Genomic DNA, 20,368 nt, shown 5'->3' on the forward strand with positions numbered 1-20,368 from the left:
GACAGTGGGAGGTAATGATTCTGTCCAGCTGACACCTAACCTCAACCTCTCATATACAAATTTACCTATTAACTCATAGTACAACAATTTATAAATGAACGTCATTTGGAAATGACGAAACTATTAATTACTTTTTCGATTAGCGATCAGAAAGGAGATAGCATACATATCAGAATGTCTCATATGAAATCATTACCGATTTGTGGCTGCTTATGGAGGTATTTGAACACTTTTATCATAGGAAATATTTTATGTATATATTGTATGCAAATATTTTATTCTATATATTTTATGTAATTATTTGATATATACATATTTGACATATACATACATATATTTGATGTATATGCGTTATATAAAACATTTTGAACTAACAGTACAATGAAATGTAAATATCATGATAATATCTGAAATATTCGATCTAAAAATGTACATAGAAGCAACAAGGTATTTGCTGCAAACGCATATTAAGTAAGAAATTAGTCTACGATAATAAGAACTATAGTCTATCGCTATCATATTGTCATATCGCTTACAATAAATATCTTGCAATTTTGGCATTGACTTTCAGATTCATTACAAATTTTACCAATAAATATAATCATTACAATGCCAATGAAATTTCAAAATAACGCGTTTTACAAGTGTTCGAATACAACCGTGAGCTACTATATACACCGCGTGGTATGAAGAGAGACGAAGAAAGGTTATTCAGAATGAAGAAGGACAGGTATACGGTGTACAAGCATCGCCCTCGCGAGAATGCTATAGAATGAGAGAGTTGATAAATACACCTATGTAAGGAGGGGAAATAGTTACTGTATTATAATTATAGAGCAAGAGCAAGTGAAAGGGACTTTTCGTATCGGTCATCGAAAGTGGAGGGGCACATGCGATCTTGATGAGCCGGGGTGCCTTCGTATCGCTTGTAAACTCGTACTCCTCATAGTGAGTCGTAGTACATGTAGTATGAAAAGAAGCTTCACATCGTGACGTCAGCACAGTATTTCGGTACGAGCCGCGTGAATCGTTACGAAATCCGTGCTTCGCGATTTATTTTGTTCAAACGGAAGTGGAGACGTGTTCGAGTTGAACTGCGAGTGTGCTTCACGACTGAACAAGATCAGTGACGTGTATAGTTTCAGGATTCATTTGGTCATCCGTAAGTGCGGCGCGTGCATCAGGTAGTCGGAACATCGACCGACACATTGTTGTCAAGATGGCGTCGAAAGGAAAGCTAGCGACCGAGGTCAGTGACGCTTTTCTCTTTTTGCTCTTATACATCTTCAACACTGGTTCGGTCACGATACAAGTGCAAGATATTCGGATAAGAAATGGTTGAATCCAGCGTGTTTCACGTAACCTTTCTACTTTATCGATTAGTTCATCGAACTTATGATCAACGATAATTGTGTTCGCGCGCTTTGACGACAGGTCTCGCGTTCACGAGAACGTCATACTGTCTTGTAAACCACGCCCTTGAAGAGTCATTTTCATGGAATGTTTTTCATTCATCCTCCTCATTGATATATTTTATGATGTTATATTGCGAACGTCGATATATCTTCATTCGTTTAGGCATTCAAAAGGACTGGCGTTTGATAAAAATGCGTTTTAGTATTCAAGTTTTTATTAAACTGTACAATGTAAAATATGCAGTTATACAATGTGTCAAAGTTGTTTTAAGATATTAGTTTACAATATTGTTTTGTCGTAAAGTAATTTAGTTATAAGCCAATTGAAATAAGTTTGCCGCTATGAAAACATTACAAGCGTGTAATTGCATCTGCAAATTATGATTTCTTGTTTACGGCAATAGAAATATGATCTAACCATGAAATCAAGCAATCTACGGGTTGACTTCTGTCTTCTCTCTCTCTCTCTCTCTCTCTCTCTCTCTTTGTCGCTCCATCTTGGGACATGATATACACGTGGCTTTGAGTATACAATACCTGTTGTTTTCTCGTTGAGGATACTGTTGCCGCACATTAAGCGGTTGACTGATTCCAGACATTCATGTGCATAAATAATATCATGAGGAGGATATTTTCTATCATCGTATTGAATTACGATTTCTTACCGCGTGATATTGTTTTATATATTTTATGTTTTATGCATATATATACTTATTCATTTCATAATCGATGGAATAAATCGAATTTATGAAACTATAGTTTGATTATAGGATTGTGTGGGATATTACGACACTATTAAAGCACCTTATGATAGTAAAAGTATGATAAGAGCTGTATTTTTATTTACACAGTTGCATCTCTTATATGGGATCTATGATGTAGGATACCTGTCTATGTTTTATTTCAGATACAAATATTTAGAAAGTTGCAGCCTATATCTGTGTAAATATACTAGTTTCTCTGTCATTTAATGGTTTCTCTTTCGAAATAAATGAATAAACATCATAATACATACTATGTGTTCCTGTTATAGTTTGAATTTATTGCTGATTTATTTAATGATATAATTAAATATAATTAAAAGAAATATAAATTTGTCATAGTTGTCATATCATATTATAGAACATAAACAACATTGGTTATTTTTTTTCAATGTAAATGAACCTATCGATCTATACTGAAAAGTATAACAGTAATTACAAAGAGAAACTTTTATGATATATTTAATTCTGTTCGCTATAGATTGTATTTCTTATCTTAAAAGTTTAGTTATAATTTGTTGTTTACAGTAAATAATAAATAAATTTAATTAATCTAGTAATTCAACATCAACTTGTACTTACAATTAACTATACCATGTTTCTCTGTAACATAATGCATATTTCATAACAGTAAATTTGTTCGATATCGTTTAAAATTATCTATGTCACCGGTATATTTGGAAGTTGTATAAGTTTTTTTTATGTATGTATATGTCAAGGTCCGGATACTCGTAATGGTAGCCATCTCACCGGAAAATATGAAGTAACAGGCAATAAAATCCCCTAGAAAATGTCGTACAGCCTACTTTCTAATCCCTTTCTAAAAGCACGTGCTCAATGGCTATAAATGAAAATATATCGTACCCTTAATTTAAAAAGTCAAAGTCAAATTTCAATTAATTTCAAAGTCAAAATTTATGTTGTCATAGTTATTATTTTGCGTTAGTGATACGATATAATCGTTCGTATTTAAAATATACGTAAAATTAAGGATATAAATTTGAATAACAGTTTCCTAATATGGTATGCTTTTGGATTTGAATATGGTTTGTTCGACGTTGTTTTCTTTTTGGCAAGTTGCCACTTGTCGGAAAAGCAGCTTTATTTTTATGCAGCACGATGTTCGACCTCGATTTCGGGGATATGTATTACAAATATTGCCTATATAGGAAAGCCTACAATATAGAAATAGATCTCTTTTGGAAAAAACAATAACAATGCAGATTAACTGCACTACTTATTTTGTTCCGTGACCTCGTTCTAAAATCAACAATACAAAATGCGATTGAGATTATTTCATTCACTCATTAAAAAGCACGATGATTATCGTGGATGTTTTTGTCAAAGGTCGTTGATCCCAATCAGCGCTGACTGTTTTCTGTATCGGTCGACAAGATCGCGTGTGACTATTTCCATCTTCTTACTTACTCACTTCACTGTTATTTTTACTCGTAGAACATAGATTATATTTCATATTATGATAAAAATATTACTAAATACTCAAGAACCAAATACCTATGCTGTGCCATAATTTAATTTCTAACATGCTATGATATTTCATATTATTAATAGTAAGAGAGAATAATATTTAGATTCTGTGAACTATTGAACATAAAATATGTAAAATATTTGAACTATAAATGACTAGTAACTAAATATTTTGTATATCGATCTTTGAAGTAAAAAGTAGTGCGAAGTTCAAAATCGGCCCTGACTGGGACAAGTGTTTTATGAACTGGCTACGAGATGGCAGGAGGTGGACATTGGGAGAGCAATGCAGTAATTTGTGATACACACGTCAGTCTGGCGTTTCTCTCTCTTATCCTTTTTTTTCTCTCGTTCCTCGGAAGCCCCTCTTTGTCGTTCTCGTCTCACCTTCGACGCTAATTTGAACGATACGGTTCGCGTTTATTATCGCTAAATTAGCCATTATGTCGTTATTTTAACGAGTCGATGTGTGTCAGGGGGCCGTGCACACGCTTCCAGTGTGTCCACTGTATTTCCTCGTTCAATTTCTCTTCTGCTTGTTCAACATTGCCGTCATGACATGACCCATCTTTGAAAGATATTTCCAGTAATTGTTAACTCATTTACATCGGTTTATAGCTTATTATATCTCATCTTGCGAGAATTTGTCAGATAGCAATTATTCTTCATGGTCAAGAATACGATTGATATTTATTTGCAGGTTATTGGCTTACCATTGGCTTAGTACAATCAATGATCAGATCAGATGTCGCTGACGTCTTTAAGTGCAGTTCGTTGACAATATCTGTTCCGATTATCATTATGTCTTCATTCTAACTTCGGTAGTATCATATATTACATCACAAAAATCTATTCTTCGTCTGTCGTCGACTCAAGAAGTACATTGACAGAAACTAGATTGATCTTGATATCTCGGGTTTAAGTTACTATGAAAGTTACATTGTCGTATAGTTTGTTCCTAAATGAAATGTCACTGTACAGTAAAAATGTTTTCTACTGTACAGTAAAAATGTTTTCTACTGTACAGTATAAATATGTTTGACTCTCACGATACACACGACAGATAAGTGACGTGTCTCATTAATCCCGGGAATTATTCTAATAAAATTTTCTGTTAGCATTTACTCGATGTAATTTCATCTTAGACTCTTCGAAATTTTTTCCATAACATATCTTTAATCTGTCATATTTAATAATTCATATAATTGGAGGTTACGCATAATTGGAGGATCGCGCAATATTTGCGTGCTTGTGACAATTTATTCAAGGATGTGTTCTAAAAGACAATACACACGAAGTTATTTTTTGGAATGTCACATTCATTATACAATTTTACATAATTTATTATGTATTATATATTTAATATATATTTATTAATATCCATCAAAAATCTTTCATAATTCAATAGAAATTCTACCAATGCAATAATTATTACTAGTTCTATGGTACTCCGATCGCCACACCCGCACAGTTGCGGTTCTAACCGATTCTCATTACCTTTAACAACATAACCTCTTATACATACATTGTACGTTTACAATTACCAATTTCAACCTATGTATTTACAAAAATCCTTACGAAACTTACATAAATGTATTTATCAAACCCATATATTCACATTAATCTTTCGTTGTAAATTATTGTATAAAAATCTTAGTCTTATTTTCATGACATCCAATTACTATCTCACCAATTTATATTGCCTGCCATAATTGTGAAACCGTTTATGTACAAATACATACATGTACAGTTACATACAAGTAAATATGTACAATTTTGATACGTTAATGCGATAAGGAACAAAGTGTATTCTGCTTGGAATCGTATTGAGCGATAATTTTCTGGAAACAATTCACCAAAAATAAAACAATAGAATAGCAGTTTATTTTTGTTTCACGATTGTCGAATCAGCGTAACAGAATACCTCAATATATGAAATTTGATTTCAAGATACAATCAAACGAAATTGTAACAATGATATTTACAAGTTTAACTGTTCGATTTTAGCCTGTTGTATCTTTCTTTGTTTAATCTAGAATTTACCGTAGACAAATCTCGCTCCTGTTGGCATCGGTCAAGACCATTCTAAGGATAATCCAAACGAATCGACGTTACATTACACAAAAGAAGTAACTACTCTCGTCGTCGTAGTTCCACTAGCTGCCACGCCTTTCAGATATACGTTACGAGCTCGGTGTCTGTTTCCACAAGGGAACTAGGGCCGTCAGTTTCGAAAGCAAACACGTCTCAGCGGATTGTGGTTGGTTTTATCAGTGGTCGTGAATCCTCGCGAGGATCTGACGATACGGTTTTGCGAAGGATATCCGATTCGAGGTCAGACCCGTGACAGTGAAGCGGCCAGATTCGTCTCGCGAGATCTGGCTCGATCCAGCTGTTTTAATGGTGAACTTCCGCGAGATGACGACGCGAACACCGGAGGGGTCATCCCACGCGGCACGGGACCATAATTCCTGGGAAGGAAACCGCCCTGTATATTGGCCCTTTTAAACTTCTTTACCGACTAATTCGTTGTCGCATCCGCGCTCGCGCGCGCGTTCCACGCTGCTGCTTTGATTATTTAAATGCCAGCCACGCTCTGTTTTTTCCTCTTACGCTGACAATGCGGCTCCCTTCGTGTTTACCATGGTTCGTTGATTTGACGTTCGTTGCTTATAAAATAGTACCCGATCAAGGGGAAACGGAGGAGTATCTTTATACTTTATGGTTGATTAGTTACAAACTCATTTGAATGGTCATTAAAATAATTAATTGTTCGCGGACGACGTTCTTTTTTCATGGTACTAATCGAAGCGATAAATATTTATAGTTGGAAGATAAATGTTGAATACCGCCATATGGGCGACGTTCGACTTGGAAAATAAATTTTAAATATCGCTGTGGCGACATCCGGCCATAGAGGAAATCGCACATGCATCTCAAGAGTGACACAGTTCGTTTCGTATCTTAATACCTAGCAGTGCACGTGAAGAATGAAAGTATCGAACGATACCTTAGAATTCTATTTACTAAATGCAACGTTTAAAAAGATTATTCAGAATGACGAGACACAGAATAAAAGATGGAGTTGTTGAAGGATATTAAATGAAATTTGATGTGAATTTTAAGTCGGTCCATAATAGGTTACATCGTCTACCCCTTCGTCGCGATCAAATTAATTTCGAAGCTAATTTAGCTAATGTAATATTCACCGAGCGACTTCCTGTGGCTCGGGTTACTTGTTTCTTCAAATTCCCTGTAGTAACTCGATTTCTCAATTACCTACGGTCGACGTAAACGTTAATATTCGGGCGAATCATGAAGCAGATAGAAATTTTACACATTGACCACGTGTACCTTAGCTATTCCAGTTCGGAGTTTTATGATAACGCGAGCTTGTAGCATCGAAAAGACAACGATAAGTAAATTAAAGTACAATTAATATAGGAACGAACGAAGTGAAATAAAACCGCGTTTACATTAGGCGGTTTCTCTTAACGCGGCTTAAGAAAAACTCGGACGAGCCAACAATTTCATTTCCATTTGCTGATGTATCTCGCTTTCGCTGATATCGCATTATTATACCTCGTGTGAACGTGTACGCGTATTGTTGCTTTCACGCCGCTTGTATATTCCAGTCGATACCGTGTTCCGGAGATAGCAGCTTATCCACCGATAAAATTATGTAACGCCGACACACGAGAATGTGTACGCGACGTACACGCGCATGTTAATAGGTTTAACTTTAATTAAGAGCCCCTCGAAAATTGTTGCTGACCTCCGTTGCACCGGAGCGCGTTGGCTTAATTTCGAAAAATTTCATCGAGGTGCAACGATTCCTAGTATTTTCTCGCTCTTTACGTAGTTTACTAGATGCTTTTTTCTTTTTTTTTCATTGAACTTTGGTCAAAATTGATTTCGGAGGATGGCAACAAGGGATTTATTCTCGATCGATTTTCGTCAGTTTACAGAGCGTGTTTGCAATTTATGGAATATTCGATATCAATAATCGTATCTTGATTTTTCCCATTCTATTTTCCTATCTCGTAGCGTAGCCAACTGTAGGACGCGTAGTACATTTAATGTTTCCATAAGGAATCGTGGATGGTGTGGAGACCAATTTAAAATTAATGGAATATTTCGAATTAATCGCATTGCGGACTTTTCTATTTTGAAGGAGTTAGGCTAACGCGGTATGTATAGAAATTATGCAGGAACTTTGTAAAAGGGATTATGATGAGATGACGCAGATTCTCGTTCGAGGTGACCAACTGGATGTTCGATTCCTTAGTTTCAATGGCTCGTCTACTACAGCCTTATTACCATACGGATCGATCCATTTTTACCTAACTGACGATGGAATTATTCGTCAAATAGAAATACATATAGCGGGCGAGTTCGCTAAATTTAGTGGACTATCTTGACGCGCTGTTGCTAATTTCACACACTGTTTGACCTTTCGTATGAAACATAGGACTCAGCTTCTTCCACCATGAAAGTATCAGAAATCTCGTCTCGAGGCAATTACTCTGTTCTAGCATTGAAAGGAGATGGGAAAAATAGTTAGCAATTGTGACAAGCTTTCGGGGTTAATTGTTGCCAGTTTGTTTAATTTTCCATCGAAGAGGATTCTACGATCTATCTACGATATGTGACGAATATCTAAGATGAAACTTTCCTGTTTGTACCTCGTTTCTGAAGAGATCTAATTTTTCAGAAAATCTTCAGGACTTTATCGAATAGATAGATATCGCGAACAGAGTCTATTATTTGTTAAATTGTTATTCATTATACACGAACCACCCCACGCAACCCCACTAAAGAAATAAAATAGTCAAACTCGAAGGTGGCATCCCGCTGGGGGTAGCCATCCACATGTTATTTAGCAATTAAGCTAGAAAAATTTACCGAATGTCCAGCTGGACAAATTGTAAAGTACAAATTAAATAATAATAAAAAAAAAAAAAAAAAAATAAAATTATACACGAAGGATAGGTGAAAAGATTCGAATAATATCTTTTCATTTCACATCTCGGTTTAGAGGAAATCAAGTTGGATGATTCGTCGAACACGCCTGAATTTTATCAGTTCTCAATTGGATATAATTTTTCAATGGTTATTCTATGTTCGAAAACATGTCGGAAATGTGGAATGAAGGTTTTTCATGCGGAGCCTCTTTTTTTCGAGAAGAACGAAAAGTTCTTCGTAAGGTAAAAGTAAGTCGCGAGAACGTGTTACAGAATTCTTCGTATGGGGATTCTTCCTACCGGAATATGTAATTTGAATATTCATTCGGTGCAGCGAACGTGCTTGCCTAGAACTTGTTACTTTCACAGCTCCAACACTAGCAACATTGCATAAAGGATTAATCTTTCCCCCTCTATGTTAACTGGAAAATACACGACGGTTATCTACGTAGGTCGCTTTCAAATTATTTACCGACTAATTTGATATTTACGCGATTCCCGTGTTCACGAATTAATTGAACGACCATGAAACGACAAACTCTGTTACTCGCGGCGTAACGTAATAGCATAAGAAGCAAAGGAACAAGAGTCATTCGCCTGCTTCGCGTGCATTCTACAATACATAGAAAGCTACATCAGCGTGATTGCATCGTTACGTAAACGAAAATTGTTTTCTTACTTCTTTAATCTACTTTTTGCTTTCTTTACCCTGTTTCAAAAATACAAGGTGCCGCCGAATAACGTCTACAAGCGTGAGGCGATTCTTTAGGGAAAAATAAAAGCAAAAATGTAGAATAAAATGTTTTCGTCCCAGGTTTTGCTTTCGAGGAAACAGCAAAACAATTTGCCTAGTTAACAATTGGACACGAGTAAACAATTAAAAGCAGGTTATTCTATGCGTGAAAATAATTACAAAATTGGAAGAAAAGTTTTCCCTTTAAATTCCTGTGATTTTCAAGAAAATGGAATTTGTTATAATAAATACATTTTGTTCATAAACGAAGCGTTTTACGAGAACATTTTATTCTGCGTTTTCCATTTATTTTTACATGTAGAATAATATCCTATAGATTATGTTCTTTTATTTAATCTGGAATTAGCTACATTCCAGTATATTTGACAAATTTCTAAACTCGATTTTCTCGGAAGCTAAGCCGCAGATAAAAACATTTCTTTTATATTTCTTTCTGTTGTTTTCTCGAAAGGAATCATTTCATGATAGGTTGCACATGTTACTCGGCCGCAACCTGTGTATTTGTTGTTTCAAACGGAAATAAATTTTCTTACGAAATATACATTTTCAATTTTCTATAAGACACGACAATCTATTTTTATTTTGTACGTTATGTGCCATTGCGAATTTTACATATTTTAACCGCAGTAGATTTAAATGTACTGTACTCGAACGTTTAATTTCTATAAAATATTATATCGTAGATATCTACACGTATACAATATTCTTTAGATATTTTATTATACTTTGTTCTGGCATTGTTATCCAAATCATTCATATTGCTGGCGATTTTTTAAGTCCATGAAATTTATTTTATTTTAATCATTAGATTATATATTTTTATATATTACACGTTATTGTATTCCGTTGGCAACAAAGTGATTGCGGATTTTGTCATTAGGTGGTATTGGCAATATCCGCAATCATTTAGTTGCCAACCCAATAGTTAATGCAGAAATGTAAGCATATTAAAGTCACTGATTGTGAACAATTTTCAGCCAAAGATAATCATACCGCTAAGAAAACATTTCGCGTCACAGTTTGGATATCTAAAGTTGAAATATTGGTTATTTTTAACTGATCCCGTATAAACTCAATTATTCTCGTTAGATACACCTTAGTTCGACAATATGATTTTTATTTCGTCTCGTTCCGTGCGTAAAATACGAATGAGTTTCTGTCGGTCGTCGGGTGAAAATTCTTTTATCGCCAGCCAGGCGAATTTCATGACCGAGTTGTTCCTTTCTTCCGTAACTATGCGAGATTTTATGGTAAGTGCGTGCTTTTTCTCTTATCGCGAGATATACCTTGATAGAGATATTCCAAACCGGAGAAGCTAATTTTTTCCCAGAGATAATTATATTCTCGACGAGCCGATCATTTTGCAAGGAAGTCTGGCGAGGGTGCTGTTATAAGCCGGGAGGATGGTAATTACGTAAACTTCCGTTTTTCCGATGGGTTCGAAGGAACGATGGGAATTTTAACGAAATAGCAACTGTGTTCGATCGAGTCGTAAAGGTAAAATTGTTCGGTTCCGGAAGAAGAAATAAAATTGTAACGTTGGTAGAAACGTTGGAAATGCATTTATAGAAAATTTAAAGGTGGAAACATTTCCAGAATGCATATGATGTGAAAAAGTATGTAGAACAAGCTAAAGCACACTTTATAATATTATAGTTAACAAATAAAAGTAATCTCTATTTATGTTTCATTTCCTTAATCACACTGATATAAATATAAATTTGCATAAACGTTTGTAATCTAGCAGTTTCCTTTATTTCACAAAATTTCTCACTACAAACATTTTCGAAGATAACACGCTTCTAAGTTAACTTCTCTTCATATCTGTGGACGTAAATTTTCAAATTAGTCTCAGATTTCATCGATATAATCACAATAGTCTGGTCATAGTAGCAATGGAAATTCAAAGAATTTCACATAATATGTTTATGAAAGTTTTGTGTATGATGCTTTCGTGAGTCATTGTATATGCACCGTGAGCATGTAAGCAGTTACACGCGTGTCCATCGATGCGTGTCGCCACCCTTTGCCTGCTAATTATGCACGAGCCCCCTCGTCAACGGTGCACGACCAGCAGGTTGCTTGCTACTTTTGACCGACACACGCGCGTCATCGTCGTCGAGCACTACGAGGCTCGCTCTGCTTACCATAGCCTCACGTGCTCGTTGTCGTCGTCATCGAGTGTCGTCATTCGTAGAGGTTGAAGACAGCCTGACATTTTCGAGTTTCCACGCGTTGGTAATTCTTGCTCGTCGCAAGAATATCACGGGCCTGACCTATATTATCGTACTATGGCTGCTAGAGCATAGGTCACGTGCTCGCGCCGCCCTGGCCATTCTGGTGCATCGATACTTTCCTGCTTTTATACTCCTGCAGTTTTTCGACACGTTGGAGTTTCCGGGTCGGCGCACATCGCGTTAAATTATTATTATTAAAGTCTGTAATTTCGATTTAAAATCGTTGAATTCTTAGGTTATTAAGAACGTCGTTTTAATATCAGCGATATTAAATGACAAGGCAAATAATACGATCTGACGGTTCTTTACTCATCGAGCAATTCTTCTTGAAATTTATAATACTATTTTTCCTTCTTATTGCATTGGCTCGCCTCTCTTTGACCTTATCTGAAATCCTTAATTTTCTGCCAGTCTTTCGAAACATTTGCATTCTCATCTGAGTCTTGAAATTTCTCAAATTAGCCCAGCAGAGTTTTATCGGATGCATTTTGCGTTTCTTCATCCACCCACGAAATTTTGCCCCAAGTCTGCAATTCGCAATTGCTCTTTGGCGCAAGAGGTTTACGTCTCTCCAACCATTCCCGAATTTTCAACTTTCCAGAAATCTTGAAACGTTTAATTTCTCATTCGCTCGCGTGAAATCTCTTCGTTCTTCGTTTCATTTCGGATCATTGCAGATCTTCGAACCGGATCCTGTAACCTTGCAAGCATTTAAATTCTCGCTCGACCCTCGAAATTTCTCAAACTAATCGAACCATCGAGACCATGATTTTGCCCTCTATTTGCATTCGATGTAGTGCAAGAAATTTTTCTCCATCCATTCACCAATTTCCCCAAAGTAACGCTATTTAACGAGGGACATGACACTTCCAAAGAGTGTCATCTTTACACTTGTATAAAGTGTAGCTTTCTTGCTCCAAACAGAACACGTGCGGCCATAAAAGGGCCAGGCACGTAGCATAGACTCTCCACGCGAGATTTTGCACGATGTATGCGATACGGTGCCAGGATCGAGAGGTTACACGAGTACCTCGTGATAGAGACGAGGAAAACGCTGGCTGTGGTCGACAGAAAGGGTGGATCCACCACGTGCTACGACATGGTAGGCCACGACATTAAAGCGGAACCATGTTTACGGATGAGCAACTCGTGCGGTTCGAGGATCGATCATTACGAATTCATCGTAGTGAACGCGAAGGATAATCGAGTCAACATATCGATCGGTATCCCGTTTAATTTTGTTGACGTAAGAAGTTGTTGTTGTCTGCGGATGTTTTCCTGATCAATTACAGGGCTCTCATAAGCGAGAAGAGTTTTCGTTGTTGTGGTTGTGGAATTTTGAAATCCTTGAGAAGCTTGTTGGTACGATAATAAATATTATAATGGCTATGTTCTTTTCTTTTCTTATCATAGTTTGAGTTTGATTCGTCCTTCAACAATGAAAGGATACATTGGATTTATAGTTGCAACGTTTTATCGTGTAAAATTAATATAGAAAAATCGTTTTTCCAGTGCCAGTATTTCAATCGATCGGTTTACTATCACGCTAATATCTCGTAAGTTGAAATTTTCAATAATTACGTCGGATTTATTAGAGATAATCGTTCTCCTGCGTCTTCTTCTGAGCATAACGCGGCACCTGCCAATTACAAGTTCACACGAATTAACGTTCGTTTGCATTGGAATATTTTTTCCCCCCAGTTCCATCCTTTGCCAATCGACGTCTTTTACTTTATTTGTTTTTGATATTAATACTATGCAGGAAATTATATTTCGAATGAAAACTTACATCTGACCATGCAAGACTTCTTTAGACGTCAGCACGGTAGTAATAATTTGCTAGCATAACAGTTCAGCGAATATATTTACATGAGAAATATAATACTTAGGTAAGAGCATTTGAGAATTGTAGATGTAATAACAATAAAAGAATCGCCACGATACAATCATACTTGGGTTAGCAAGCTATGGTAAAAAAGATTGGCACGAGAGTGGCACGTGGAGATAAGAATTCTGAAAGAAATATTGGCCGGCTCGCTGGTGCGAAAGGCTTGCATCGTAAGCAAGTCTATTGTAGCCTGTGCTGCGTCAAATTTCCGGATGTTCCTTTGATATATATAGGGAAGCAACGCCAGTTGGGTAATCTCAATTTCTGGGTTACTTCGGACCCTTTGAACTATTAAGGATCCTTAGATTCCATCTAAATCTTCTGACCACCCGATACTCCCGGGTTTTATCCTATCCTTTGGAATATCTTCTTAGACTCCCTCAAACACTTTGATTTCTTCAAATTCTTCGGCCAAGTTCTCAAGAAAATGTGAATTCTCTCGAATACTTCCGATTATCCAGAATCCTTTTATTCTTCAACAAGATTCAGCTTTCTCTGCATCTTTTGGCTTTATCAATCCTTTGAACCATCCGGGACTTTTAGGAAACTTTCGAAAATATTTGTATTCTCACTTGGACGTTGGAATTGTTCGGTTCAATTCGATCGGATATCGTGACTTTGTATTTGTTCGTGCGAAACAGAGTTGGACGTTATTCGAATTGTTTTGAATATCTATCTCAGGTGATTGCTGGAATAAATTCGTGTGAGTGGAATATTTCATCCGTGGAACAGTTACTTGCTGTCAGTAACAAATTATTTTCTATATTTATTCGAATAATGATTGCAGACTTATTTTTACTATTAATTTACCAAATGAATAATCTACCAAAGAACAATAAACTTCCTAATCTGGCATTTGGAAAGGCTTATAAAAGTCAGTATTGCAACGACTGGACAACGTTCAGCTTTTGGAAATACATCTCATGTTCAGTACCATGTCCATCCTCCATATTTTTATTTTTTTTATTATTTAATTTGTACTTTACAATTTGTCCAGCTGGACGTTTGGTAAATTTTTTTAACTTTTATTTTGTTTATATCGCAATTTGGTTGCAAATTCAATGGCACAGCAAAATCATTGTCACGATCGAAATTAATCGATTCTCAGTAAACATCAGATTTTGTTTTATTATTTAATTTGTACTTTACAATTTGTCCAACTGGACATTTAGTAAATTTTGTCAACTTAATTGCTAAATAACTTGTGGATGGCTACCCACAGCGGGATACTATCTTCGAGTTTGACTATTTTATTTCTTTAGTGAGGTCAGTGGCGTGTTTACTTTTTAATCTTCTTTCTATGAGAGTTTTGCTCGCTTCAGCAGTTGGTTTGGATGTGTTGCCGTTCTTTTCTTGTATTTTTCTGCCAATTTCTTCTTTGACCGTTGATATTATATAACACATAAATATCTATATATCATTTTATCCGAATAAATTCTTACGCGAATATAAGTTATTCGATTAAATTTTTAGCCAGATAAATTCTCGCACGAGTAACTTCTTATTCGAATAAATTCTTATTCGCATAGATATGCGTTCGATTGTATATTTCTTCACTAGTGGCGAATAAAACTTGATTTTTTATTCTTATCAATTACCTGTTGTTCGAATAACATTTTTCCCAACACATTGATACGTGATCCTCTGATTCTGCGTGAATATATAGAACAAAGTAAATACGTATCGATGCTCGTGGTTATTGTAACATTGTCATAATTGGAGATACGTTGGTAAATACAAACGCGCGTTATAAACGCGTTCTCATTATCATCCATATTAAATATCGTATTGTTTCCACGTCAACAGTAATTAATTACCTGCATCATAATTTAACCAGTTCACCCCACCTATTCTGCTATCGCATACGCTACTTACGTTAGTCCAACGTATACGATTCGTGAATTTCTCTTCTCCGAAAATATCGATCGATCGATAGTCTGATATTTCTGACGCACGCTACGATGAACTATTATCTTCACGTTTATTTGCGTTTGATGTCCGGTTTCCCTTGGAAATCTCGCTACAATGTATTGTTGATTGCGGCAGCACGAGAAAAAACGATCGTACGAAAATCGAGGGCGATTTTATTGTTCGCTAGGCACGAGGAAATATAACGATACCTATTGTTCTTTCAACGACGCCTTCGATAGTTCACAATACCGCCCGTGAATAGTAATAAATCGATGATATTGCACGCTGTTTTCGTTCGTGATCTTTAACGAATTATTTTTAATCCGCAGTTCGCTCGGACAGTTGCATACCTGTTAATCTTTCATTTGATTAGTCACGGGATATTTAGCTACGGGTTTAATGTGATTGACAAATAAGGAAGAAATTATCCTTCGAGTCTCGTGCTTTACATTCTTTATGGTTGAAGAGAGAACAGGTTTGATATTCTTTTAAAGATTCCTACGTTTATAACACATAAATTAGCGATGGTCAGTTCGGTTATTTTGAAATATTGAGAAAGGAAAGTATCGAAGTGTAGATACAAACGAACGAGAAACTATTGTAGATTTTTTCTGTACGTAAAATGTACTATTATAATATAACATGGTAATTTTGCAGATTTAGCAATTAGTCTGTTAGTATATCACTATTCGCGCTTTTGACTATTCACACGCGCTCTAATGTTCATAAACTGTCCATAGAACTATAAAGTTATAGAGCTGGATAGCCAGAAGCTGTCTAAAGATCTTTTAAAATACAAAGTTGCTAAGGTAACATTATTAGAACGCGAGGAGAAACATTTCGTTTTGAACTTTATAAATTTATATTCTTCGCAGTCGCTTAATGTTTTGTAATGTTCACTGGCTTACCAACGGACAATGAATATTTATGCAGCTTCATATTTTTCTATTTGTTTTCTCTAACCGAACGAATGAAACCTAAATGGAGATTTCTCTCGGCTTTATTTTGGATATTTTTGCATATTATACTTTTATATTTCTCATAAATGCGGTGGCAGATGGAGAACCGAAAGAAGATAGAATTCCAAAAAAAATATATACCAAATAAAATACAAAAAAAAAAGGGAGATAAATACCGAAAGGCAAGAGGAAAAGCGTCAGAAACGAAGTACAACAATAGCAGAGAAAAAAACTATAAAAGCGTATAATATAAATGCATTTAATTGGATAATGTAACGTAACATAATAAAATATTAATACGTAAGGTGGTGATAAGTAAATACAAAACCCATTCTAAGCAGAAATGCAAGAATCACAGTAAATAAATAATAAAATAAAAAAAAATTAATTTCTCATAAGCGCATGAATATCCGCGGTTTACTTATCAATGGACCGTGGATGTCTATGCATTTATGGGATTGTTCGATATCTTTTTCGTCACTGTCTGTTGCATGTAGATTCTGCAGTTCTATGAAATCTTAAGACATTGAAGCGTTTATAACGTTATGATCAGACTGCGATTATTCATGTAAATTTATAAACTTTTATAAATATAGACGAGAAATGGGAAATTTCAAGGTGAAAAGATGTAGAAAACATACGTTACAAGAACAAGTATATAAAATATCCAAAGTGAAGACGCGTTATAACATTTAATAGGTGAAACTAATTTCTAATTAGATTTCATCTGCTTTATCGTTTTGATGAACATGTGAATTTGCATAAACACGCACAGTCTACTTATCGATTATGCGTGTTCGTATTTCGCTCACGTATCTCAAGAACCACGATTTTAGGGAAAATGAGTTTCGACGTTCTGAACAGTTATATTGGGTTGGCAACTAAGTGATTGCGGATTTTGTCAATAGGTGGTATTGACAAAACCACCATAGTTGCCAACCCAATAGTTTCGCGATGATACAACTGCTTTCTCATGGCGAAAGTTAGTTTAAAGTTCCCTTGTAAGATTTTACCAGCAGAAAGTACAAAGAACGATCATTTTTGCTGTACCAATAAATGACTGAAAACCTACAAATTATGAATTATGTCGTTGCTGTACCAGATGAACGATCTCCATATCCGTCTCTTCCTTTGCACTGCACACAGTGCGCTGATCTAGCTTGCGAGAATCTACTCGCACGATATCCAATAATTCTGACACAAGGGTATAATAACGACGATAATGGTGGTATAATATGCCACGAATTAATTAGACATGCAGCCATAATGAAGTGCATATCACGCAATGGGCGTAGTCCTCTGAAATATTCTACGCCTGGCTGATTGATTTTCCTCGCGAAGACTCAGCTAAATATCGAAGCCGCGTGGTTTCACAACTCGCGTATTTACAGATGCGTACGTGTCCTGAATAGATTCGTACGCAGCTGTCGGTCAGTCGAACGGAAAAGGCGTTGAAGCGTAGAAATGTGTTACCATGGAATGGTATTTTTTATTCATATCTTGTACCATTCTTTACACTGTAAATAAAAACCTATACATAATTCTGTATAACGTATATACATTCTAATATATATGTTTCTTCGACCAATCGCGGGGAGACGTAATCGCAAGGAGAGACGTCAACGGGGGTCGTAAATCCCCGTTACGATTATAACAATCGACACCACGAATTGATCGATCCCCTGATTTCCGTTGAGATAATAGGGGTGATTGAGGTTGTATAACCCTGTGATTCACAGAATTATAAATTATATGTTTCCAGCACTTAGATTACACTGACGTAGAGAAATAAGTAATTAACAACTTGTCGCACGAAGCTAAGAGAGATATGTGCGTTAGAGCAGGGCTCTTATAATTAGATTTAGTGTATTAGTGGACGGAGCACTATAAGATATTTAAGAGACGAAGTGTATGCTCGACAATACCGAGACCAACTCTCGCGTTATGCTTAGACTGCCCCGCTGGGCATTGGCGTATACTTAGTAGTTGACTTTTCCAACGATGTAGAAGAAGTGAAGTTGAGTGACGATGCTGTGTCGGAGGAAAGCTAAGGATGGGTGTGTCTAGCGCACGGGACCATCGGATTTGTTGGTGCCGATGTTAGTTAAGAGAGTGAGGGAAACAGGTTTCGCTGTTAATTGGTTAACCGAAGGGTCTTAACCGCCCTCGAGAGAAAGTGGTTAGTGGGAGGAAAGTTGCAGCGCACGTGACAAAACTAACTTTCCCTTGTCCCGCCGTGGTAGACAATAGTCTTTAGAAATGCTTCGGACACAGATGTTTGTTTGTTTTGAAGGACCTTAGCAGGCAAGTGACTCGGGTTTATGACGGGTGCTTAAGGATATTGAGGGTACGCCGTACGGAAAAGCGGACATCTGGTGTCCGTCTGGCCCGCGGTGTGTGACCTGGGCCAGGCAGAGAGGCCCGGCGTAACAATATATATATATATATACGTATAATATTCTGAAGGAATTCGTTGGCTGAAATAGAGAAGCCATGGTCGTATACGATGAAGTTTTTTTTTTTTTATTTAATATTTCACATTCACAATTTGTCCAATTTGGACATTTGGTAGAAGTTTTTAGCTGTTTGACTATCATGTGGGTGGCTACCCCCAGTGGGGTACCATCTTCGTGTTTGTTAGGTTATATTCTTTATGAAACGATGAAGTTTGATCGCGTTATTACCTGCCAGCTTCTTCCTTGCTTTCTCAAGGTGAAAGATCTCATGAACAAAATAGTTATCTTCCTAGATCTCATTTTTAGCAATTGTATCGGTAAAAATATAAATTTGCACAAATAAACGCGATCTTGCAATGTTATATATACGACAGTTTCTTAAAATTTCATGAACCTGTAGAATTTAGATGGAACAAATGGGGACGACAGGAAATTTTTGCAACGTTTACAGCATTAAAAGATAGAATTTAACGAAGCAAAATTGATCGAGAAACATCGTATACGGCGCAATGTTGACTCTTAACGGGGTAAAAATCAATGTAAATTCGTATTTAAAATACAATATTAGCTCCTGATGATTTTTTATTCGCATCTTTACTGTACTATATTTTATGCTGTAAAATACCTATACGTACTGTATTTCTATATAACGTGTATATATATATAAATAAATAAAATTCTCATCCCCCAAAACTACGTATATATATATATATATGTAATATTGTTATATTTTTGGAAATCAGGCGGGGTTCTATAGAATTTACATATATATATATGTGAAACATAAATCCTTAGGGTAAATCAAGCGATCGATTTTGGAAAATCGAGTTTATTTTGGGTTAAATTTAATTTGGGTTCGAGTTAATAATTAAATTAAATACAATAACAGTTAATAACAAATCTACTACAAATTTTACCTGGAAAATCGAGAATCGATTTTCCAAGTCCTAAATTACCGTTCTTATCTCGTGATCTAATCCATTCAGCAAAATGACTGCCGATGAAACAAAGCAAAAGTAAAAATGTCGGTTGGCGGGTAGTTTGAATTCTACAGAATTTACATATATATACATATATATATATACGTATAATATTCTGAAGGAATTCGTTGGTTGAAATAGAGAAGATTCCCCGGTAGTTATCGTCGTATACGATGAAGTTAGATTGCGTTATTTCCTGCCAGCTTCTTCCTTACTTCCGAGGTGAAAGACGACTCGGGGATGAAGTGCTTACGGATACTAATGCATACAGATTTCCTTATTCACATCCACGTGTGCAATTCGAGGAAATGTTCTCGCGTTTTTCTAAGCTTGTGCGTGAAATAGAGAAATATTTGATGCAAAGGTACTTACACAGCTCTCGAAGAAGCACAGTTCTATTCTATTATGAATGATAGTATTTCATAATTTCCTCTTTCATCCTCTTTAGAAACGAGAGAAACGAAAAAGGAGGATCTTAGAGATAAACGCGTTGCAAACTGTTCGAAAAAAGAGATTCGCAAGTTTTTCAAAATTTTATTTTAGTATCGCGATTTG

At 35.9% G+C, this 20,368-nt stretch overlaps 2 protein-coding genes across 6 annotated transcripts in view; one reads left to right on the top strand and one right to left on the bottom strand.

The window, feature by feature from the left end:
• LOC117159310 (uncharacterized) overlaps positions 1 to 20,368 on the bottom strand; it is a 69,513-nt gene that overhangs the window by 7,582 nt on the left and 41,563 nt on the right. The window lies entirely within an intron of this gene.
• The window catches only part of Atpalpha (sodium/potassium-transporting ATPase subunit alpha), a 170,844-nt gene continuing 151,417 nt past the window's right edge, over positions 942 to 20,368 (top strand). For all 4 annotated transcript variants that reach the window (XM_033339024.2, XM_076624108.1, XM_033339022.2 and 1 more), the window contains exon 1: positions 942 to 1,249. In XM_033339024.2, coding sequence (XP_033194915.1) covers positions 1,220 to 1,249 — 30 coding nt within the window. In that variant the 5' untranslated portion in view covers positions 942 to 1,219. The remainder of the gene's footprint in view (positions 1,250 to 20,368) is intronic.

Source organism: Bombus vancouverensis, chromosome 14 (genome assembly GCF_051014615.1).
Source record: "Bombus vancouverensis nearcticus chromosome 14, iyBomVanc1_principal, whole genome shotgun sequence".
Lineage (NCBI taxonomy): Eukaryota > Metazoa > Arthropoda > Insecta > Hymenoptera > Apidae > Bombus > Bombus vancouverensis.